Here is a 24,104-nt window from a genome sequence, read left to right on the forward strand (position 1 = left end):
TCAAAACAAAGTAAGAATTTGAGGGTGGAAGTCCAGCCCAAGCTTAGTCATCTTACAGTCATAGCCTCTTTTTGACTAATGTTAGCACAAAGTGCTAGTTCAGCCATTCCTTAATCAATGGACAAACTGTGCAGAAATAGCTGCACAGACACCAAAACAACGCATCCCTCGCAGGATTAAAGAGGACCATGAAAGAGTACACGCTGTGCTACCCAAGGATTTGGAAAACTGGAACAAAAGCTAGAAAATCCAAAAGGGAGAGATAACAATCACTGGAATTTACCCCACTGTTTATTCAAGAAGTGCCATGAGACTTAAGCATAAGGATCACTTTTACACCTCAGCGAACAACTCACCCCTTACTCCCACTGTGGAGCAACGGCAAGTTCGTGGTATGCCATCCTAATCAGCAAACGCACCAGTGCTTCAGATCTGCCCAGATACTAATCCAGATAACATCTATAGCCTCGATGGCCTAAGAAAATCAGTTTGCAAGCACCAAGTGCCAAAGTTCAAGTGGACACCAAGACCTCTAGAAAGGATACGAACTGAGATATCCCAACTACACGGCTTCCTTGCCAATTGTCCTTAGCAGCAAGGATCTGCTCAGCCCCTCTCGGCACAAGCGTGCAAACCCTTACTCCCATCGCCTTCATCTCATTTACTACAGGCAATCATCAGCATTTGCAGCTGAACAAAACACTGGGTTGCAAAAATTTATTCAACTTACTTTTGGGAATTCATGGTTGAATGCAACATTGAGTCAGGCAGCAGGCTGGGGGTTTGAACCCCTACTCCTCCATTCACTCCCATTGGATTTGCACCTAGAAAACATAAGTATAAAACAACCAGCTTAATTACTAAGCAAGAACAGCAATTGCTCAGCAGTAACAAGGGTCTAGACTTTCAAGTACTTTGATTTTTGTGGAAGGAGTTTAATTACTGTCTGCTCTCTTTACCACTTATCCCTTCCTTTTACCAAATTAAAGTCTGAGGCACAACGTTGGTGACCTCAAGGTGAAGCAGCACACAGTATTACTGTTCTGCACACCTTCCTGAACTTCTCAAACAAGCCATTTACATTTGCTGCCATGTTATGTACCCGTGTCCTTTCCTGTGACCCTCTAAAGGTCCAGCATTACAAACCAATTCTGTTGTTTGCTTAGAAGTTTTTTCTGTGATTCAGAGGCTTAGGATAGATATTCAAAGGCTTTGAAAACAAAGCATCAGCTACAACTACATCTGGCAAGATCCCCTCTCACTCATTCCACACTCAGGGAACCTACAGCTAACTCCTGTGTTCGTGCTAAAAAGGAGGAAAATCCGACAAACCTTTGCAGGAAGAAGTGCTAGTAATTTATGTACCAACGTCTCATTTTCTGCATCATGGCAGATCTCAAGCACCGTAAGAAGTGCCTACACACTGCAGTTAAGACTCCAATAATGATGAGAAATGCGGTGTATATCTGCCCAGAACTTCTGAATAGATCACTTTGTGAAGTTGAGTAGCATGAAACCCATTACAAGGCTTTGCATGTATTTAAGACATCCGAATCCTACAGAATTCATACTTCAAGCAAAATTAGACACTGTGTACCAGAGAAATCCACTGAAACTAAGTTAAGCAAGTCTAATATATACCTCTAATCTCCTAGTCAGTTGTTTAACAGCCCCTTCATACAGCTCTCTGAAGCCCCCCTAGCCTAATCACTTTTATCCACAAATTCACTTTTACACCATCTGAGAACAAGCTGGTATAGAAGACAACTGTAAACCCTTGCCTCACCTCTCCCTTTTCAACTGCCCAAAATGATTTATTTAATGTTTGGAGGACTGCATCTCTTCAAAACCAGAGTCCTCACCAAATCCCAGTATTTCTTCTAAACTAGGTGGCATGCAGTCAGTCCATAAGCTGATTCCTACCTCAGCTTTCTAATTTCCACTCCTAACAATGAAACAAGTCAAACGTCCACATTCTCCATGGTTGTCCTTTCTCCATTAAGCACCAGTTCTTCACTCTCCAAGAACCTTTCAACCCCATCTCTTTAGCTTTTTTTTTTTTTTGAATCAGTGCTACAAGGAATGCCCAATTAAGAAGTCACAGGCCAAATTGTCTCATTTTTTTGAAGAAAGGAAGCAGAGAACCACTTCAAAAAACTGATTACATCTCTTTCAAACTCCTAAGCCCCTTACCATAACATTTTGGACCTTCTAGAAATTCATTCATTTGTAAAGCACTAACATACAGCAGAAAATCATCTTTTATCTTCCTGTTTTAAGACCAGGCTCTCTTTTCACACTGAAGGCAATGTTGCAGCAGTATACAAGACATATGTGACCTACGAGGATCAGTCATCTCATTAACAAGTCTTCTTTGCTTATCAGTCTTCTCCTGAGTAACTCAGGAATACGATGTTCTTTTGTGCAGAAACAGCACATCAGAACTGCAGCCTGCAACCAGCTGCTTACTTTCCTTGGCAATCTCTCAGTCCTTCCCACTGGCAATCCTGCGCTAACACAGCACTCATTTCATTCAAGAGTTTGTCACAGAGCATATAGGCTGGAGCACTACAATCCCATACAAGCATGGGTTAAATGCCTACCAGCCCATATTTCCACTTTTCAATTAAAAACCAGCACTGCTTAAGCAACTCAAGCTAAGAGCTGAGGGTGAAAAAAATTCCTCTGATGTAATCTCAAACTATCAGCATCGGATTTGATGATTAAGGGTTACTTGATTGGACACCAATGACAGCCAGGGTACAATTAAACTCTTCACATTAAAATTCTCATGTCTTCTGTGATTTTGCAATAAGCCACACAGCTTACAGTTACATGAGTCCACAAGACAAGATTCAGAGAGCTGGTTTGTATGTACTACTTCACAAATTTTTAGAAGAAGCATTACACATCTGAGATACAACTGTAAAATGCTACAGTCTGAGTGACAAGGAAAGCACGCTTAAACACAAGCATTTTGATGCGTGCATTTCCAATTAAAAACTCCCAAACCTCCTGGAACTGGCACAACAGTACAATAATGAAGCTAAAAAACAACATTAGAATAAAGTTATTTGGAAAACCTTTATCCCCCAAAATACTTTTTCCCTCCAAAGAAAACACTTTTCACAGAAAAATTTTGTAAGGGAAGGCATTTCGGTCCTCTAACGTTCCCTATTGCACTGAGCAGCCTGATATCCCAGGTCTATCTGTATCTGTATTCAGATATCTGAACTATCTGTCTTCAGGTATCAGGTAAGAAAATTTGCATCAGATATAGCATAGAAAGTTGCCTGTAATTTGTGTTTTAACTGACAGATCTACTTACTTATGGGATTCATAGGGCGCAGGCCTTGGGGTTGCTGTCCTTGTTGCTGATTCTTCACTTGAGCCTGAGCCTGTGTCTGCATCTGGTTCCCTTGATAGGTCAGTCCAAGGGCTGCGTAGGCTCTCTCGATGGAGCTGGGGTCTATCTGACTGGTAGTGCTTATGCTGGGCGTTGTCTGCTGCCCCACACCAACCGAGCCAGTATTTGCAAGTCCTACGGCAGCTCCGCCCAGCAGTGCTGGAAGAAACATGCCAAAAGTTAGTAAAGACAACAGAAGGCAGCCAGAGATCCATAAAAACAGGGAAAAAGAGATGACTGGCTATTCAAAAGCACCACCACCTTCTAGGACTACGCAGATAAGAGGCCAGGTTTGGAAAAGCTGTCATGAAACAGAGACAAATTTTGATCCAACCAGTCATTCCAGGAATATGCTGTTTTCCCTTCAAGCTGCTGAGGAAACCCACACTAAATATTTAGGACATCTGTTCGCTCGAAACTGAGAACAGAGGCACCTAGGTCACAGAGGTTAAAGACAGCACGGTCTAGCTCTTCAACAGCCACTGTCATGGTTTTTCATTTTATTATTGTTTTCTTAAAACATGAATATCCCAGCTCACCGTGGTCATGAGAAGAGCCCAAAGTATACAGGTAACATGATAACAAATCTTGCAAGTTTTGGCAGGAAAACGCATAGGGACAGAAAAGGGAGGTGGGAAAGAAACATAACGCAGTCAGAGGATGAAGACAGAACAGAGATCATCAGGACTGAAATGGCACAACCATCTTTGCATACGCATGTCTGTCTCCAGAAGCTCGTCAGCTCAAAGAGGTGGTAGAGAAAAGCAAATCAATTAGTTGAGAGTACTGTTTATTGTTCACCCTTACCACTCTCCTGCTAGGAAAATCCAATAGATTTTGATTTGGAAGTTAGAAATCTAGCTACCAGAGACAGAAAAATATTCTGCCACGACAAAGCAAGAGGAAAATCCTATTACACATTTCCAGGTCCAAGAGCATCACCATTACCCACCTGGGTGCAAGCAAGTTCAACTCCTAACACAAATTTCATGGTTTATCTAATACAGGGGAATTTGTAGCAGACTTACATTGTTGGTTTCTTTTGTCTCCAGCATTTTTGAGAGGCAAACACACAGGACAGTCATGTCTCGTACAGTTCTTCCAGTGCGAGATGATTTGTCGGGAAGACGCGCAGTGTGCCACTGAGAAAGGGACGGGAAAGGAAAGGAAAACCTTTACAAACTACTGCCAGCATCTCAACGTGGTCAATACAACCCAGGTAGGGAGCAAACACTCTTGGAACACGCATCTATATCACAGTTCAGTAAAGGATTACTTTAAGTAGTTCGGTACTAACTAACCCTGAAAATATAGCTAGACTCCTTCAAATACTATTGGCTCAATTAAAGCTTGCTTGGAAGCTCCATGTCACGCATCCAAGCCTAGCTCAGAGGACAACACCATGCACATCAGGGACCAGACAGATGGAATCAAACAATTACCATGCCAGCCACTGGCACAACCCTGACGAGGGATGGTAACAAGAAGATAACACACATTTTCTTTGGCTATTAGGATAGACTGAAGAGTTCACCGGTGCCAGAAGCAGCTTAACTCCTGGCTACCTATTGCTTGAGACTTCTCCCTTCTTTTTAGGGGATACAGATTCCTGCCAGCAGACTCCTCCTTTGTGTCTGCCCTCAGCAGAAGGCAGCATCCAAAAGGCCTAGCAGTGAGTTACAAAGCTGAGCAAAACATCTTAATTCATTTCTTTGTTATCTTGCCTTAACTTGGCTAAACTTTAAGACTCAGAAGTTTACCATACACATTCCTAAGGGGACAGACAATTTAAAAAATAAAAAATCCATTTCCTAAGCTGCCCACTTGTTCTCTCTTACTAGGAGCCTTTTTGGTCTTGCAAAGGTTGACATCTATATCACCACTCCTTCACTTACCCTGGCAGGATTTGCCAGCCTGACAATGTGTCATGTGGTTCAGGACATTCTTCATGGTTCGGCAATGAGGGAGGTTGCACTGTCGCACCTCACCGTTGGCCTGCTCTCGCCGCTGACACTTGTGAGCATGTAAGAGGAGAACTAATTGCTGCTGGATGAGCTTGCGTTTTTCCGGATCCGCTGTTGGGGCTCCAGACCCCATTCCTTGTGATGCTGCTGGCCCCATCCCAGCTTGCTGAACTTGGGGAGCCTGTTGCTGGCCCTGGAGGAGGCAGAAAAGAAATGCCCAGAAATAAATCTATTTAAGAATCATCTATTTAGCATGTGAACACCAAAAAATAAATCAATGAAGAATCACTACGCTGTGTAACCAAGGGAATATCCCATCTATCTGCACCTCTGGATGACCCATTTTAAACAACCCCTCAACAACAGCGTGGGCAGCACTTCTCTTGCCAACCACAAAGTCTTCCCCACACCACACCCTCCTATTTCTAGCTCTCGCCTTATCGAGGACTGGCAGAATTTAACTTTGCACATGCTCACAAGTAATTTGTGGTGCTAGTCCAACCAGAAAAATATTAACAGCACTTCAACCTCAGATGATCACCTCATTTTAGAGGCTAGGGAACCGTATCCCCAATTCTTACATTAGTGGAAGAAAGCACCTTTTAAAATGGATAGTTTTTCCCCTCCTGTGGGACTCCTAGAAAAGGATAATGAAGGGGAAGTTTGGGAACCTTTTGCCATTAGGAAACTCGCACACACACATTCAGAAAAAGGATCTGCCAGTCTCTGTAGGAGAAGCAGCACAACTTCAGCATAACGCAGGCCAGAGAAGTAATGTCAAGTACGGCAACACCTACTACTTCTTCCATACTTCTGTTTATGTCTTCAGACTTTTGTGTTTCTTGCGAGTGAAATGTGAGAAGCACTCACAAAGAAGAGGGACTCTGTGTCACTTGTCTCATTTCAGTTCAGCAGCCTTCTGTTTCTAACGGACTCTTCATTCACTGAAGGTTTTAGGGAATGTTTCTGAAGATTTCTTTTTTTTTTTTTTTTTTTATTAAAGAGCTCAACTACCTGCATACTGGTTTTAAATTAAAAAGGGGTAATTTAACTTAGACATTAGCAAGAAGTTATTTACTATGAGAATGATGAGGCCCTGGCACAGGCTGCCCAGACAAGCTGTGGTTGCCCCATCCCTGGAAGTGCTCAAGGCCAGGCTGGATGGGGCTTCGGGCAACCTGGGCTGGTGAGAGTTGTCCCTGCACATGGCAGGGGGGTGGAACCAGATGGTGCTCAAGGTCCCTTCCAACCCAAACCATTCTGCGATTCGATGATTCCTAAACCCCAGTTCTTCCATAGCCCTTCAATACCTATACTAACCTTTCATTTGACAAGGAGGCTTTACCAGTTACTCAGTCCCCTCATGGTTCTTCTGTGCTCCAGTATCACTCTGTCTTTTTTGCAATTTTAGTCTTTTTTGCCCAAAAGACAACTGAGATAGCAAGCACGTTTCATTCCTAGACCCAGCAGGGTAGTAACTCAACTGCAAGAGTCATACGGTCTGCACTGAACACCAGTTTGACAGCTGAGATACTGATCTGCAAGTTCTGGCTGCTTCTTTAGTGGTTCATACAACCAATGGGTTGCATTAGGATTCTGGTGTTTCATAATCAACTTAAAAAAAAATAATAAATTGGATATCTTAACCCCATGGGCTCTATCTAAGGCACAAAAGTTACCTCAAAGCATTTTTTTTTAGCAAGTTACTAAGATCAAGAAACTGAACCCCAAGGAAGCAGAAAAAATCAATGTAAAATTTGAAGCAGTGAGAAACACAAGCTATATTCAGAAGAGCGATTTTGTTTCACAAACAAGAACATATATGCACAAAAGTAAGACAATGCTGTATGTCTTCCCCCAATCAATTTAAACTTTCAGAATAATGAGGGAAACACATTCAGCTGTTGCTCTCCTAGAACATTAGGCACTAGTGCTAAACTCAGGCTGGGGAGTCTAATGTTAATGCTCGTCATTTATAAGCTTGGGCCACCACTCACCTCCCCCTTCTTCATGCCCTGCTGCTGTAACAGTGCTGGAGGGCCAGGGGGAGTGACAGGGCTACTACAGCAACGTCAGGAGCATTGCACGTGTTCATGTAAGAGCACAATAACACACACAACTGGGGCTTCGAGGCACTATCGCACGTGATATGTTTGAGAGCTGCTTCTCTCTCCCAAAAGCATCAGTGAGTAGCAGCAGGAAAACAACCCTCAAGGTGATTTCACACTGAGACCCAAGGAACCAAGAGCAGGGATGGGACTGGAGAGCAAAGGTCACTTTGGATAAGGAGCTCCTTTTCATTTCCTCTGCTAACAGGGTTTGAAGGGTGAAGAGCAGAGGTGCACCTTATGAAAAGAGGGAGCAACAGCCCAGCCCTCTTTTCCACACCAGCCCTTTCAGGAGTTGAAGCGCACTGCATGTTGATACAGAGCATGAATTCACACTGGGTATGACAGCTGCAAGACCTTTAACAGGGCAACATCTGAGCACTGCACACTGCTACAACATTTACTGGGGACATTTTTCATTCTACTTACCATGTTCGGCATTCCTGCCCCAGGCACTGGCTTCTTGTCCATTGGGAACTGCGGGAGGCTATTTTGCAGTCCGGCTTTATTCTGCATCTGAGGTCCAAGACTACTGGCTCCGATCTGCTGCCCAGTATTCTGACTGTATGGCTGACCATAAGGACTGGGATTGCTCATCATTCCCATCTAGGAATTAAAATGGCAAGATGTTCAAGTAAGATAACGTAGCTCGCAATTCAAAAGGCAAATGAACACTTCAGAGAAGCGAGAATGATTACAGCCATGAAACGACTGCAATGCAATTCTGATCCACATGCTCCCCTTCTTGTGTAGGTATCCACATCCACCACACATTAACTCCTCTACCTCAGGGATCCTAGAAACAGAGTAAGACCAATTTATCAACCTTGAGGACAAGTCTGGTCAGAACTAGCCTGATTCTTTCTTTATTATAAAGAATTCATTCAACACGTTTCTCATTCCAGCTTTCTCAGTCACAACTCTGCACCATGGACTACATAACGCGAGTCTGGAAGAAGAATTCTGCTCCCTGCATCTGTGTACAGTCCACCTGGGGACAAATGCCCCCTTCATCCATATCAGCAGGGCTTATCCCAAATACCTCCTACCCAGCTGTCAGCACTCCCACAGCTCCCCTCCAGAGGACTGCACGTGCAGCACACCCCAGTTTCAGTTCAAGAGAACAGGCACAGGTAACACCGTGATCACCCAGACACAGGAACTGGTTTGCAGCGAGCAGTACTCAAGGTCAAAGGAGACAGCAGGAACGCTGCTAACAACACGAAGCTATTGAACCATTCATTTATAGGGGAAGTAGATTCGTGTTTCGCACAGGCTATATGTACAGGCTATACGTTGCTTTCTGCACTGTGCATCCCCCCTTTGCATATTCAACAGTTTTAACACACCAGAATCTGTGGTTTGGTGCCCTGGAGCACTCCAAAATCCGAGGAACAGTTAGGATCCATCAACCGTGCCAATGAAATCATTTCTTCTTTAGCTTGTTCCATTTGATTCCCATCTATTTTTCATGGAAAATTTGGGCCTCTAAGACCAAAACAACCAGTGATAGAGGACCAGGAATATTTGAGATTTTTGTTCAGATTACCAGGCTCTCACCATTACTCAGTCAGGATCCTCAAGGAGCCATAACTCACAAAAATAAAGCCCAAAAATACTTGAAAGAGCTGTGTGCTTCAGTTCAGATTAGCACTTGACTCAACGTTCAGTCTATTTGACATTTTTTGGTTCAAGTTTGGGCATTTTCCTGGATCCAGAAAAGCATACACAAGCTGCTAACACAGGTCTCCTTCCTATCACTCCTCTACTTGCCCTCAAACGCTCTTCCTGTAGCAGAAGCACCCTGGTGCTGCTCCTCACCGAGCCTCTCCAATGTACACAGAAAAGCAATCCCCAAGTCCAGAGATTACTTGTGATTAGCCAGAAGTTTTCCTTCCTCAGGCTGTAACTTCTGCCAATCCTTTCCAAAGGCCTTCAGCTTCATTTATAAATAAAGCAGGATCAAACCTATGCTACAGGAAACGGGGCAGAAACCTCGCTGACAGCTCTGCCACTTTCGATATCTAAATGAATTTCCCTGGGGACAACCCCCATCTCTTGCCCCACACGCGATAACCACGATTACACAGCAGTAATTCACCGGAGAGTAATGAAAAGGCCTCTCCGTGTGGCAGACAAATTGCGCAACGAGGAGGAACTAAAAACACTTCCTTTGTCCCGCTCGGCACTGCCTCTGTCATGTCTCCGCTACGAGGAATACGCACACGGAGATCAGTCCTGTAGCTGCTGCCAGAAATGAGGCAGGTAGTAAGACTTCAGGCCTTCCTGCCTCCACGCAGAAGACCAGTAAGGTCTCTCTTCTGTGCAAGTTGGATGGAGAAGAAAAAAATCTTGAGAGCCAAACGCACTGATAACTTTGGGGAGACTTTTCCCACTGTCACTGCTGCCTCGAATTGACCAACAGGTCAGTGGAGGACTGACAGTGGGAATTACTTCCTTAGGCAAACAAGGTGGGTTTTCCTGGAAAGACAGCCTGATCTCTGGTTCCAGAAAGGTTGAAATTGGGAACATCTCAAAGAATGGACATTTCTAAGCAAAGTTTTAAGTTAATTGAATTCGCGTTCATAGTTAGCTGTTACCAGAGTACACACTGCTACCAGCCTTAAGAAAAACTAAGCAGCCAATTCAGATTAGGTTGAAGGCACATTTTCACACCCTGATGTCATGGGGAGAAAAAAAGAAATCAATTTGCTCACCTTCAGCAAGTTGGGACTTATGTTGATAGCCAAGGCCTCAGAATGAGCGTGGCCTGATGAGCCAGCTCTGTCCTGGCAAGGGGTGTAAGACAAACCCGGACTTCCCAAAGCACCTCTGCTATGTCACTGGCAAGCAAAGCTTTCTGATGAAACACAGGGACGAGGTTTGACCGTGCCAGTCAACCTTTGTACCCACAACAGTACGGCTAGATACGAGTTTTAGGTGAAGCCCCTGGCTTTTTCAGATGTGCAGCTCAGGCTGACAAAGCACCGATATCTCTGATGCTTTCTTCAGCGTGAGCTGAGCCATTAACATTGTTTGGGGTACAAAATCAGCCCCTCAGTAAGGTCACCTGCATGGCAGAAATGCACTCTCCCTAGGGCCGAGAACCATCACCTACCCCCCAAAGGGGACCTTCTGCCCCCACCCCATCCTCTGGGAGCTGGCAGCAGACCATGTGCCCCACTCAGCCCAGCTGACCCCAGTGATCCTGTCCCGGCCCACAGAGGCAGCGAATACCAGCAAAGCACTGACCAGGACAGACAGCAGGCACAGCAAACTGACCCTAAAAGCCACGTGCAAGCAGCACCTCAGAAGAGTGCTTAAGTTCATCTGTTGGAAATGACCAGAAAGACTGACATACAGTTCACCAAATTAGTGACCTGCTGGGCGTGAGGGGTAAATACACCATCAAGTGCAGAAGCACCAGCCAAGGAAGGGTGGTATCAGTGCCATTTAGGTCTACGGCTTCATCTGAAATACCACGCAAAACCCTACATGGCCGAGTCACAGCTCAGAGGCAGTGAGTACAACTTCTGCTCGCTCCTTCCACTGCTCTTTCCATTTTCTTCTTCATTCCCCCCCATCTGCTGTTTTCCTCCTCACCTCAGAGCCTCGAGTTCCTTTTATCACGTACACAAGGACTTGCACATGAAGAAGAGCAGACAAAGGCACATCACAGTAAAGGAGAAGAGAAATAAAGGGCAATGAAGGATGACAACACATGGCTAATAGGTGACAACCTCAAATGCTTCTTCCTGCCACAGCGAGCTGAAAACAACTCCGCTCAATTTTCCTGTCCCCCCTCCCCAGCCGGAGCAGGGCAACTCCAGGGGTACAGGAAACTCCCCACTGCTTTGTTCTCATGCCACCAAACAGATGCAGCTTCAGCTTGGATGACAGTCAAGCAACCAACAACTCTGCCTCTCGTTTTACTGTTGGTGCCATAAGCACAGCCCCTACCAGAGGAGGCATACCTGTTGGAGCTGTGCATGCAGACATGCCAAATTTGCTACTGTTGCTCTGTCAGTGAGGCAGTTGCTTTCAGAGCTTGGTATTCGGAAGCCAGCTACGTATCAGCAACTGTGACCGATTTGAAGATTTGCAAAGCTAATTGTAAGGAAGAAACAGAATGAAGATATGAGAAGATTGGTCCAAATAATCCAATGTTTGCAGCATCAGCCGTGCCTCTCTGTTGAGGTAAGTGCAGTACATGCACTAGGTGAAGGCTACATGAAGGCGATCTTTCCACGTACACGTGTCCAGGGGTAGAAATTAACTTCCCTAAAGCAGGAAGGCAGTTTTAGCAGTTCTCTTCTGGAATTTGGCAACAACAAACCTGTGCCCGTGATACCTGCTGCATTCTTTGCAAGGCCTGCTAAAGATTCTTTGCATTTGACCACATTACATTTAAGATACGTACTGCAAGACAAGCATTACTGCACTGTCATCCCTGCAAGAAACTCCCCTACCCACCCCAGAAACAAGTCCTTACTGCTCCCTTTCTCCCCCAGACACATTCCTCCCCTGCGCTGGGATAAAGTGAGCAATTACCCATTTTTCACACCTTGGTTCACCTCAGGACCACAATGTGCAGCCACACTTTCAATGGCTTAGTGCTCGATCGCATGGCACACTTGGGGCATGGAATCTAAACACCATGGACAGACCCACGTGTTGAATCCAATGCTTCTTGAAAGCGATATGTAGAAGGTCAGTGTTCTTGGTTGCTTTATAACGTGGAATGAACGTTACACTGAACGTGCTAACACTAACAAGCAAGCTTTTTCTCATTTCCCTTACCTAAATTTACTATTTGAGGGTATCATCACTTTAAAATTCTGCAATTTTGAACAAGACTTGGACATTTCTTACTGCCTTATTTAAAGGAAGGTACGGAAAATCTAAATTATGTTCATATTTGTAAAACATTACAACTTATTTTTCTTAACAGAAGTGCTAAGCAGTGGTAAAGCACAACAGTGTCCCCATTACAATAGCAGAACTCCGTATATTCACAGTAGACAATAGGCCAAATGACAAAATTAACACTGGAGCTCTAAATGTTTGAAGTGATTTCACGAGAGTGAAATAATCACATAGCAAAGGCTGTAATTTCCCTGCTAATCTGAATTGCCTTCATGTCCGTTTCATCGAGTACCAGAGCACTTCTGGGATCAGCAGGATACTCCAGCTACATGACCTGAAGGTCAGGTGAATTTCTCCGCTGTAAGATCACGGAAATACAGCCACCAACTCGTATGCAAAATCCTCTCCCCCTCTAACAAGTTCCCAAAAACCTGGGAACTCCAGGCAAAATCCAGCAGAAGAGCTGAAGAGCCACAGGAAGGTTTTAACTATATATATGGGTTTCCAAATGAAGAATGGTTCAAGACAGGGAACACAAATTTGTTCTTAACTTACTGTGGAGCTTGAATTCGCTGTTTACACTTAAATTAGCCAAAGCTGTAAGGCCAGCCAGTGAAATAAGAAGCCTGAAAAATGTTTAAATGCTGAAAGAATCAAAGCATTACAAACAGTTTCCAAAACTCTATTTTAAGAGGACAGACATTCCCGTTACACTTCACATGCACACCAGCAAGCACACAGAAAACAAAAAGCTATTCAAGAAAGCTAAATTTGTTACAATTCCTCCCCTCTCCAGAATTTCCTTTTAGGCTAAACCTCCACAGGTATTTTTAAGCTGACTCTGGTACCAGAGCAGGGCCCACACCCTGCTCGGAGCAGCACCACCCTCTCCTTTAACACGTCCCCTCCCTAATATCAGGGCTCGCTCTGCAGTCAGCCAGCATGAAGTGGATCAGAAAACTATATTCAAATTATTATTTTAAATGACCAGGTGAGTTTCAAGCCTGCATTAGCTCCTCGATACAATGTCATGTAACTGGTACAGCGATGGTTTGCAGACAATTGCTTCTTCCCATCTCAGTGACTGCCTGTATCACACATAACAGGATTGGACCCCAAGACAAGTGGCAGGATACCACGATCCCAATTTATGCCCACCTGGTGACCCCAAACCAGTCAGTGACGCAGACATTTGGGATCTCCAGGCTTAAAAAAGTAACTTTCACAGCTAAGAGATTGGGGAACTCTGTGCCTAATGTGCAAATCAAGCATTCCACTGCTGCCAGCCCATCTTTCAGGAGGAGAGAAAGAAAATGCTTCAGCAACTCCATGGGACTACAGAACAAAGCAGAAACACGGGCAGTTTTACTGTACAAACGGAATACCCGCTCGGAGCTCATCTCTGCTATTAGGAGAGCATAACATCCTCCTTCCCAATTAGCTCACATGCCAGCAAACATAAGCTATTCGCCTGTAAAAACCATGGCTGACAACACATCTGTTTTACTGAAAGCCAATTCACAGAGGCAACCCTCACTTCACCTGAAGAGGCTGACTTTGGCAAGCCAACCCGACGCAGTTAACAGAACCGAAGCGCCTGCTTTGCTCTTTTCCCCCTCCTGCCAAAGGACAGCTCTTGAATAATGCACGTTTCTGCAGCGATGAAGGAAGCGCCCGAAAGTTATTACACAAACTCCCACGTTCGCAGCAACACAGGGCTAAATTTACCAATTAAAAAAAAAAAAAAAAGCCGCCTTTTGCAAACAACTGCTCAGGGTCCTCTGTTTTCCTCTGCTTTTTGAGGATTTGTAGGTGGGGGGGGGGAACAAAAGCAGATGGGTGGAGGGAGAAAACGGTCAGACATGCCTGTTGTCAGCTCCTGCTCACTCGGCTGCACGAAGCGAAAGGCAGGCTGCCTGCCAGCAGCCAAACCAATGGAAGACGTTCTGGAATTTCAGCCTCCATTTCAGACCCTTCCTGCGCATCCGGCAGTTTGAACTGCTCCGCGCGGGCTGCGCCCGCTACGCTCACCCCGCCGGGCTCGAGGCTTTTCTCTCGACGCGTAAAGAGCTCAAAGTTTTGGTTTTCATTTTTAAACCAGTCTGGGATTATGAGCTAAAAAGCAGAAGTTCTCTGTTCGGTGGGGAGGTTCCCAGAAAGCACAAAACGCTGCTTATTTTAGATACTCAGCACACTCCGGAGTTTGAGAACGCCAGGAAGATGATTTAGTTTTGAACTGCGTCAAAAGCCAAAACCTCAATTTGTGGCCTTTATTTCTCCCAGGTAAGAGGAGGATTTTTGTTTGTTTAAAAATTTAAAACCTTACTTTAGGTTTGAGGATGACAATGTGGCATTTCACCAAACTCTCAACGCATCGATTTCTGCCCTCTGCATACAGCTTTCTGAGCACCAAAGTAATTTTTTTCGGAGCCAATAAGCAACGAATTATCTAATTCCAATACAAGAATACCTCCAAGTAGCTACTTATTTCTTACCAATCTGAACTGTGTACAGATTTTTCTACTGTAGCAATCTGACTTTGCAACATCTTATTTATCGGGCAAGAATATTTGATATGAACAGGTTGCAACATCAACTCATCCCTAGCCAAACATACCGGGACCATGGTTAGCAGCACACTGAGCCCAAGCAACCAGCTAAGACCAAAAAAGCTTGTAATTAATAATGGTCACAAGACACTACACTAACATCATTTTACTTAATACGTACAAGCATAGAAAAATCATTGACACAGCACTGATTTTCACTCGTTTCAAGTATGTTTACAGGCTGTGTTAGTTATAATTACAAGCCCTCCAAGCAGACTGATTTTGGTCACTCCAGGATGAATCTATTCAGGTGTTATAAAGCACCTTAGAAAAAAAGTTTCCACTCATTAACCAATAAACACAAAAAATCCACCTGAAGTGAGCTGAAATACTTAGATATTTTCCAGGCTTTTTATCAAAACACCAAAACCTGATATGAAACACTCATCTGTTTCCCTACTCTAGAAAAGCTACTTGTCTTTATCATGAACACCTCCTTGTAACTTAAACCACTCTTCTCTCATCTTTTCAGAGCAACCTACAACAACTTTATTCTAATCTCCTGAATTATAAAAGCACATGTAAGTCCCCCACCAACAGAAAACCTTTTTCTGCTTTCTGATTTACCCTCCAAGAGACAAAACCTTTATGAATTTTAAACCTAGAACTGGATGCCAATAGTCTTTAACTACCCTACCCTTGTCTTTGGGCATTTACACAAATTCTTTCACCAATAACTCAAGTATTTCTCAAGGGCAATGTACATCTTACACACTACGCATCAGTTCATTCAGACCTGCATTTTCCTTCTTCTCATCTGCTCCAGCATAACCCAATACATAACACACCTCAGACAAAAAATGTTCTAAGTGTCACACAGAGAAGTTCCAAACTTCTAAAACATCCTGAAACATTCCCATCACACTCACCACATTAGATGGGAAAACACATTTGTGGACAAAGGCATAAAAGACTAAATGCTACCAAGTTTTCCATGTTGTTGATAACCTATACTCTCACAGGACTTAAAAGAAAAAAAGATGGTTAATCTAGAAATACTCTTGCTTGTTGAGCAAGACCCAACTTTTGCCTCCAATCACTTAAATTTCAACATTATATAAACAATTAAGAGTATTGGATCCTGGGGTAAAGAGACAAAACCCCTATTCTACAGTTTTCCTACTGCAGAGGAACCCTGTTCTACAGAATCCTTACTGCAGAGGGATCTGCCTCACAAAATAAATGCCAAGAAGGAAGATAAATCAAGCCCAGCTTGCCTTGCTTACCTTGTTCATGGCTCCAGGCTGTGGCCCCCTCAGTGCAGCCTGCCCTCCCATCTGCGGAGAGCCTTGTTGCAGCGTCTCAGCCAACAAGTTGCCAGCACTTGCCATTCCTGGGTTCGGGTAGGGCATATTAGGTCGCCCTCTGCCTGCTCCAATCGAACCGTTCATGACTTGCCCCTGCATCATCCCCTGCCCGTTGCCTGCTGCCAACATCCCCGGATTCATGCCAGCATTCATCCCCGTGTTCATTCCCATGCCAGGCTGGTTAACTGGACTGTTTACTGTTGGCATCATTCCTGCTGCAGACTGGGCTGAAGGACCCTGGTTCGGGCCGCTCTGAGCCATGGCCATGCTGGGAGAAGTCAGCCCAGCCTGCGCCATGGGGCTTTTCACCATGCTGTTCAACATCCCCATCCCAGGGCTGTTCTGTTGCGTTTGAGCGGCCATGCCCTGGCCAGGGCCACCAACCCCCATGTTGAGGTTTGGGGAGCTACCAGCCCGTAAGAGTTCGGACAGCTGCTTGTGTTTAGAGGCAGCATCTTGTGCCAGGCCAAGGCTGGTCTGCAGCTGATTAATGTCACCGCCATTGCTGAGTCCCAGTTCGGTGGAGCTGATCAGTTCATCTGGCAAGTCGTGCTCCAGATCAAAGAGCGATCCAAAATCTGAAAAACAAAAATGTTACATGGGGTCAGTGCAATCAGCAATATGTCTTGAGGAATCTTGTTTATCAATTTCCATTTATTTAACCATTAAAATTTCACTTTTCCAGCAGAATTCCTCTATCAGTCATTAGTGAAAACCATCCCAATTCGTTATCATAAACAATTTCTAAACCTTACAAAGTACTATTTGGAGGAAACCATTCTATGTCACTTTTCTACAACAGTATATGCTGAAATATCACTGGGTATCTAAGAATGTAATCTCCCAGCTTGTGAAATTCAAAGGGGAAGGAGGAAAAAAATGTATTAAAATCTCATAATTCACCAATGGAATTAGACAACTATTAAGAAGAGTTAAAAGATTGATGGGAAATACTGTCTTTTGATTTTTGACTTTCACTGAAGTGTCACTTCCAGAAGAGAACTAACATAGTAATATGGTTTTCAGAAAATGCTTGCTATTTACAAAAAAAAAAAAAAAATAGCAGCTTTCTTCTTGTTTGGTGGTGGTTGGTTTTGTTTTAATTTTCCACATCCAGTCATTCCCAGCACAGAACTGCAAAATTAAATTGAACTTCATGGAATAGGCAGTATTTTCCCCACAACAAGCATAGTCAGAAAACAATTTCAGTAACCCTCCTGGCCATGAGGTTGTGAAAAAACATTAGGATTGGGAAAAAAAAATTCAAGAGGTTTTTTTTTCTCTTGAACAAAAACCCAGAGTAATCTCCAAAGTAACCAAATGGCAAAATCTTATTACATAGTGCCATGAATTTGATCAAGCCAACAAAACGTTTTATGTCTGCAGAAGTAGCATGCACCTTGATCTGCATATTTCATCTATAGTAGCTAAAACAAAAATAATCTAGAAAATTTGTGGCTCAAAGCCAAGCTATTGTGTGACGTAGCCACTTGCAACAGCCAGGCTATAAAACTCAGTATTTAGAATTTGAGAATACACAGTAAATGATTTATTTTATCTTAACTTTTAGAGTAGTGCAGCATCACTTCTGCCAGAAAGGTCATTTTCAAAACCTTCAGATCTAGACGATGACTTAAAATACTACTCATTTCAGCAATTGCAAAAAAGGAAGCGCCAATTATACTGAATTTTACAGAGGTTGGCAAGATGACTTGTTCTAAATATTGATGGAAGAGAGTACAGTTAAACCACACGTAAGTCAGAAAAGCTGATCAGCATCAGAAATCTATTCAAAATGTTTCACACAATACCATAAGTTGCCAAGCAGCTGAATTCCAGTACTAATAGAGAAGTTGTGTTATTTGTTTTTTATAAAACGCAATTTCCTAACTGTTAAAAGATCGGGACTTTTAAGAATTCTAAGCATATGATATAAGGTTGAGAAGAATGCAGGTATACCAAGAGATCTCAGAACATCATTTATGTACTATTCACTAATGTAAAGCACCAGAAGAAGAATGAGTTTCCAAATAACCATGCTTTAGACTATTAATAAAGAATGGGCTAGCTGATTTTAAAGGAAACCTTGTGCCAAAAGTTATGTTTTGCAGTAGATACTAAGGATTCATCTTTCAATTACATCTCCAGCACTTTTCAACATGATTGATACTTGTTGAAGATTCAGAAGTGAGGGAAGAAGCAGAAGAATAAAGTTTTGCCCAAGTTCTACATTTAAAATAATGAATTTAGAGTTTGGGGCTGGTACACGTACCTCAAAACATACCTCCCTCCCCAAAACTAAGAATTGAATATTGATGCACATGGGAAAAGCCACAGTAGGAAAGACCCTCAAGATCAAGATAATGAAGAAAGCCATCAAAAAAAATACTACATGACAGTTTAAAATGGCTTCAACAGGCAAACTAAGATGCTTCCAAATGAGCATTTTAAGGTGCCTGTTAGGATGTCTTTAAACAGACAAGCATTGAAACACTGTAATTCAGAAAACACTCTGGCAAAACAACCTGACAAAGATCTCACAACTCAGGGAGTGAAAAGTAAAACCAGCAATTCTCAAGCTCATCTGCTGTCTAGAAAGACTTCTCCTAGATGAACTGAAAACTTAAGTGTCCAACACAGACCCCATACCTACAGCAAAACCATACTGGAAGAGCACAGCAACCTCCCGTCTCTGAACTGGGAAACATTTGTTCCAGCAAAGATGCTCAGAAGGCAGTTTTGTGACTGGCTGCAGATGGACAAGAACTGCTTAAACAAATGCAGGTTCCAGGACATGGCCAGTCTCAAAACAAAAATCCCCACTTTGCCTCTGCTGAGACCAGACCCCTGCATATAAAGCCGTTCACAAAACCACCTGGAAAACGGTCAGTGATCATCTGAATGATCTGAACGATCATCTGAGCTACTTGTTTTTTCAAACTATCACCCAATATTTACTCAGATTTGTTCAAATGATTTCAGATACAATGCTACCAAAGAGCAGTGCAATTCTTATTTTGAAAGACTGAAAGATTTGCTCATCTTTCTTCCCAATAAAATATTAATCTGCTTCTATGAAGACCTCATTCTTTCAGCATTCCTTCTGGACAAACACGGGGACACTTCCAGCTGCAAAGCTCACTCCGTCAAGTCCACCTCGAATATCCTGGTACAAGCAACCAGAGCTGCTCAGCACTAACACGCTAAGACCGTCAATCCAAGAGAAGATGCAGAAGACACCATAAATGATTCCTAGCACCTACAAGGCAAAATCAAAAGCCATTAATACCAGTGAAGCATCACTCAGGTGCAAGTTTGCCTTCCTCACCTTTTAGAAAAGATTTAAAAAAAAAAACAAAAAACTTTCAAGTCTTCTCCAGCCAGCAGATTAAAAATCAACAAAACCAGAAAAAGGTTCTGTTGTCTGGTCAACTATGAAATCCCACTCCTAGTCGGCTGCCAGGAGGCAGAAGATTTCAGGTACGAGACTGAAACACGACCAGTCTCAGAAGACCCTACAGAACAATAGGACTTTGTGTGCATACAGCAAGAGCTCCAATCCGTTTCACAGCCCTCTACGTACTCTGCACACCCTAAAGCCCACTGTAAGAGACCTCCCTATGGCCAATCCAAACACTGACAGAGCTAGGCCAGACAGCTCAGACTACATGAAAATAATGGCAAATACATTCACACGAGAGCCAACGGAATAGCTTAAGGCAGAGATGATAAATATCCAGAGAACGGAGTGACTTTCCAGTACACTGAACGCACAGCTCGCCTTGCCATCTTTTGCGTTAAGAAGGAAGATTTCTAAGAAAGCAAAGTTTCTTCGTGGGAAGTGGAAGGAGACAAATTAGCACTGCAAGGGTTTGTCTACCTGATTCCCAGAGCAGAAGGCCACTAACTGACCCAAGAGCTCATCAGAAACATCCAGCAGCAAGCGTTAAAACTAGATCTTGATCCCGGTACAGCGACACAGATTCCACATCATGCTATTAATGGTATTATTAGTGTATGCAGAAGCATGCACTAGTTGTCCTTAGGAACTGTACCACCAGGGAACCTTTGCACAGGTCTATCTTGTAGCCCAGAAGCTGGCCCAGCTCACCATGGCTGTCGGATCTGCCACAAGAAGGTGGGTCAGAAGAGAGCAGATGGAGCAGGTCTGTCTTTCCACCGCAGTCCAGTCAGACTGGATCAAGTAAGTGGAACTTCACCCTGAACTGCAAGGAAGCCACCTCAAAAAACTGGTGCGTTAGCTTTCCTTGTCTACCGTGAATTCTGTTCTCAGTTTTGGACCCTACAACCCTCTGCCTTCTTAGTAACTTGCCTTTGATGGCGCCTGATCTGCAAGATGCAAGTAGACTGCTGGCCTGGGTGGGAAACACCAGCAAAGCCTTGAAATCAGTACAGACTCAGAGAGGGCCATCAAAACTCTCAAGTGATTAAGAAATCAGTGCCCTATCAAGCAATCAGATTCCAGATGAGTCACAAATGTGTATTTCAAGCTAGTTTTACTGCAAGAGCTCCTGGTGGCCCCAGTGATAACCGTTGTCAGAGCACGCAAGGCAAGGTAGAGATTTCTGACAAAAAATGCTTACAATGCAGGGAGAATATATCCAATGCTGACTAACGAGCAAATAAATTCACACGTGGGTTTCAAATTGCACATGCTAGTTTCTCTTGCATGCTTTCTAGCCTCATAGTTTTCTCATTTCTGGCTTAAGACAGACCTCTACTCCCCTTTTGGAACAAAACACGAATTTCTATCAAAACGAAGATTACCTGGTTCTAACCAACAGAAAGCTGACGTTATTCATTGCAGCCTAAAAACTTGCTTATGTACTACAAAATTGCCCAGAACACTTTATTCTCGTGTGCACTGCCTGATCAGCCACGAAACTGGAGCAGAGGAGGAGTTGGTGTATCTGAAGCACGTGTGAACAGCAGTGCCTGGAGAACCCTTCATGCCAGTCACGTAAGAAAGACAAGAGCTGACTCCTGCGCTTACCTCGGTGCTGAGCTTTTTGGTAGGTGTGAGACTTCCAGTTCCTGTCCCTGCACCTCTTACGTTATGCTCTGAACACAGACAGCAAGGTAGAAAGCTGCCAAACAGCCACCTCTTTGCACAAGCATTTCTGGGCTCCAGGAACGTATCAGTGCATCAAATATATGCACCACAGCTGTTAAGTGCACAATGAAATAAGGGGATAAGGCTTAATACAGGACACTGAACACAACATAGGCAAGTGACAGGGTTGACAGGAGCTGCAGGTGATGCTGGACTACACAGAAAACAGGATACCTTCACTGTGCTTTCAGACAGAGCCCAACAACGAGCTGCTGAGCTCAGCATCTTCCCCACAACAGTGGCATCAAAGCTATCCAGGATCGAACAGGGCTTAGATGTTAACAGAGAAAATGCCCAGAGGATACAACCAATACCCCAGAGTAACCAGCTACTCAAGTCTGCAGTCAAGCACCAGCATTACAAGCCCTAAAATACCCTTTAAAAAAAAAAAAAAAAGGCAGAACAGGACAAGGAGCCACATCCTCACAAGACAACTCTCAGGCACCTGTGAAAACACAGGAGCAAAGGTGAAGTACAGATATGTAACAAAGTGCTACTAAAAGAAAATCATCGATTCCCACGGCATCTGCAATGGCAGAAAATTAAGCCAGTCATGTTCAGGCAATTGCAGCGGGGAAAAAGCATGCTAAGAAAGAGGCAAAACTCTCAAGATTCCTACCAAGTGGGCGTGAGAGAGTTTTGCTGTATTTTGGAGAACAGATTTACTCTTACGATTAAAGCCCTTTAACGAGGAGGCTTTTCGCATAGATGCTCTGTGAAGCCACAATTACCCAACGGTAACAAGAGCTCTGCCAAGCCATTTTCCCCACCTGAAACCGTGCAGTTAGTTTTAATTAATCTATTAGCTCGATGCAAGGCAGAAGAGGAAACACTCGGGCATCAGCCAGAGAAATTTAAGGTCGAGATTCGCTGCCGCCACGACCCTAGGCCATCAGCCCCTGTGTAAGCCTTACAACGACATGCTGCCGAAGTGGCAGCGTGACGCAGGTCTTCTCAGTTGCTCTTGCATAAGCAGGAGTGAATCCTTGTTCTGCATTACGGCGCTCCGCTAACAAGGTCTTCAGCATCAGACTATTTTTAATTCTGCTCTCTGCAAGAAAGTGGGGAAGCACTGCCTCCTCCTTCCTTCCTGCTAATCCAGAGAAGACCTGAATTTGCTCACCACATCAAGAAACTTGATAACTTGAAGACAGACCACAAACAATACTAGCAGAAAACACAGCTGAAAACGGAGGCACGCTACTCATTCTGAGAGGGAGCTCAGAGCCCCCGGCAGACAGCAGAAGGCCAGGCACAAAACATGTTTGCACATCACGCTAGCGCACAACTTCAGGCATGGACCTTTAAAAACAGCCCGTTGATCTAATTCCTCATCTCGAATGCACGTGATTTCAGCATTAGTTCTAACAACCGAGTATAAACATCAGAATTTTGCAAGCATAAAAAAAAATCACTCTAAAGCAGCAACCACTCGTTGCTCAACTTCTACCAAAGGCTATTGGAGGACCGCACTCTTCCTTCAACTTTTTTTTTGAAGCTATCCTAATCTCTACTCAAACACTGCGTCAAACACATCAACTCCTTCTTAAAAAAAAAAAAAAAAGTCCCAGATTTGTTCAGGAAAATAATCTGCAAGTTTAACTCATACCAAGCTGCTAGCAACAGAAAGACCAGTTCTTGTGCACTCTGGTTCAAGTGGGGTTTGCCGCTTCAGGAGCGAACTGCATTTACAACAAACTGTTTTCTCTCTCATTCAGAGCTCTTTAAGAAGCACTAAAGAGAGATACAGATGACTGCAGTTCACCACTGAAAAAAATTGAGAAGATTTATGATTCTGAAATATAGATTTTGCTCTAGGAAAATGGAAGGAGTACGATCACACGGAAGAGACGTTACTTAAGGTGGAAGTTCTTCCTGCACAGCCTATTCACACTTTTATGTAACAAAGGTCCCAGTCTTGCTGCCGCTGCTGACCTGAACAAGATGAAATTTTGCCATTGTAATTCCAACATGCTGAAGTCACACAGTTAATCATTTACTTGTGAACATGTTATTTGCATAAATTTCCTTGTGCTGCTTTTAACTTTAAAGTCTCCCGATTGGTGTTCTTATTCCCAACAGTACCCTGCCTTGGGATGCCGCTGAAATTCCCCCAAGACCACGTTAAGTTACCTACTGCTGGTCTGTGAGAGCACTAAGTAGTAAGAATGGGATTTCAGTTGGGAGCCTGATAAATGATGGACCACAGAAGTCCAGAAAGCTGAAAGTGCCTTATCCATCTGCAGCTTTGGGAAGTTTCTGGTTTGCTACGCTAGCAGGCAAAAACATGGGTGCACACAGATAGGAAGGGAACACAGCTGTGTCCCCAGACAGACCACATCAATTTCAGAAGCGATTACAAATCAGTTTCAAGAAAAGAATGAAGCTCACTGCACTGCCAAGTTCACACCAACTTCGAAGTAACACATACTGTATATAAGATCACCAAAAAGCAAAGTGAATTTTCTGAATACTCCCAAGTAAAAACGGAAAAGAAATGTTAAATTATCTATATAGAAGTCAACAAATCAGACTTCTTGAACCGGTAGCCTACCAGAGCTCCTAAAATGACATCCAGGAATATTAGTTCAGCAGTTTAACTTCAGTAAGCCATATGCCAGCACCTTGCCAGAATTTTACTTACATGAACTCTAACATTAGATTCTTTTTGTTCATTAACACAGTAAGAGTACGTTTTAAGAGAGATTAT

General features: G+C 43.6%; 1 protein-coding gene across 1 annotated transcript in view; it reads right to left on the reverse strand.

The window, feature by feature from the left end:
* EP300 (E1A binding protein p300) overlaps positions 1–24,104 on the reverse strand; it is a 61,956-nt gene that overhangs the window by 30,954 nt on the left and 6,898 nt on the right. The window contains exons 2-7 of the mRNA XM_027451182.3: positions 16,180–16,838; positions 7,908–8,084; positions 5,302–5,563; positions 4,435–4,548; positions 3,329–3,565; positions 731–824 (exon numbers count right to left, since the gene is read on the reverse strand). Coding sequence (XP_027306983.1) covers positions 731–824; positions 3,329–3,565; positions 4,435–4,548; positions 5,302–5,563; positions 7,908–8,084; positions 16,180–16,838 — 1,543 coding nt within the window. The remainder of the gene's footprint in view (positions 1–730; positions 825–3,328; positions 3,566–4,434; positions 4,549–5,301; positions 5,564–7,907; positions 8,085–16,179; positions 16,839–24,104) is intronic.

This window comes from Anas platyrhynchos, chromosome 1 (genome assembly GCF_047663525.1).
Source record: "Anas platyrhynchos isolate ZD024472 breed Pekin duck chromosome 1, IASCAAS_PekinDuck_T2T, whole genome shotgun sequence".
NCBI classification, from domain to species: domain Eukaryota; kingdom Metazoa; phylum Chordata; class Aves; order Anseriformes; family Anatidae; genus Anas; species Anas platyrhynchos.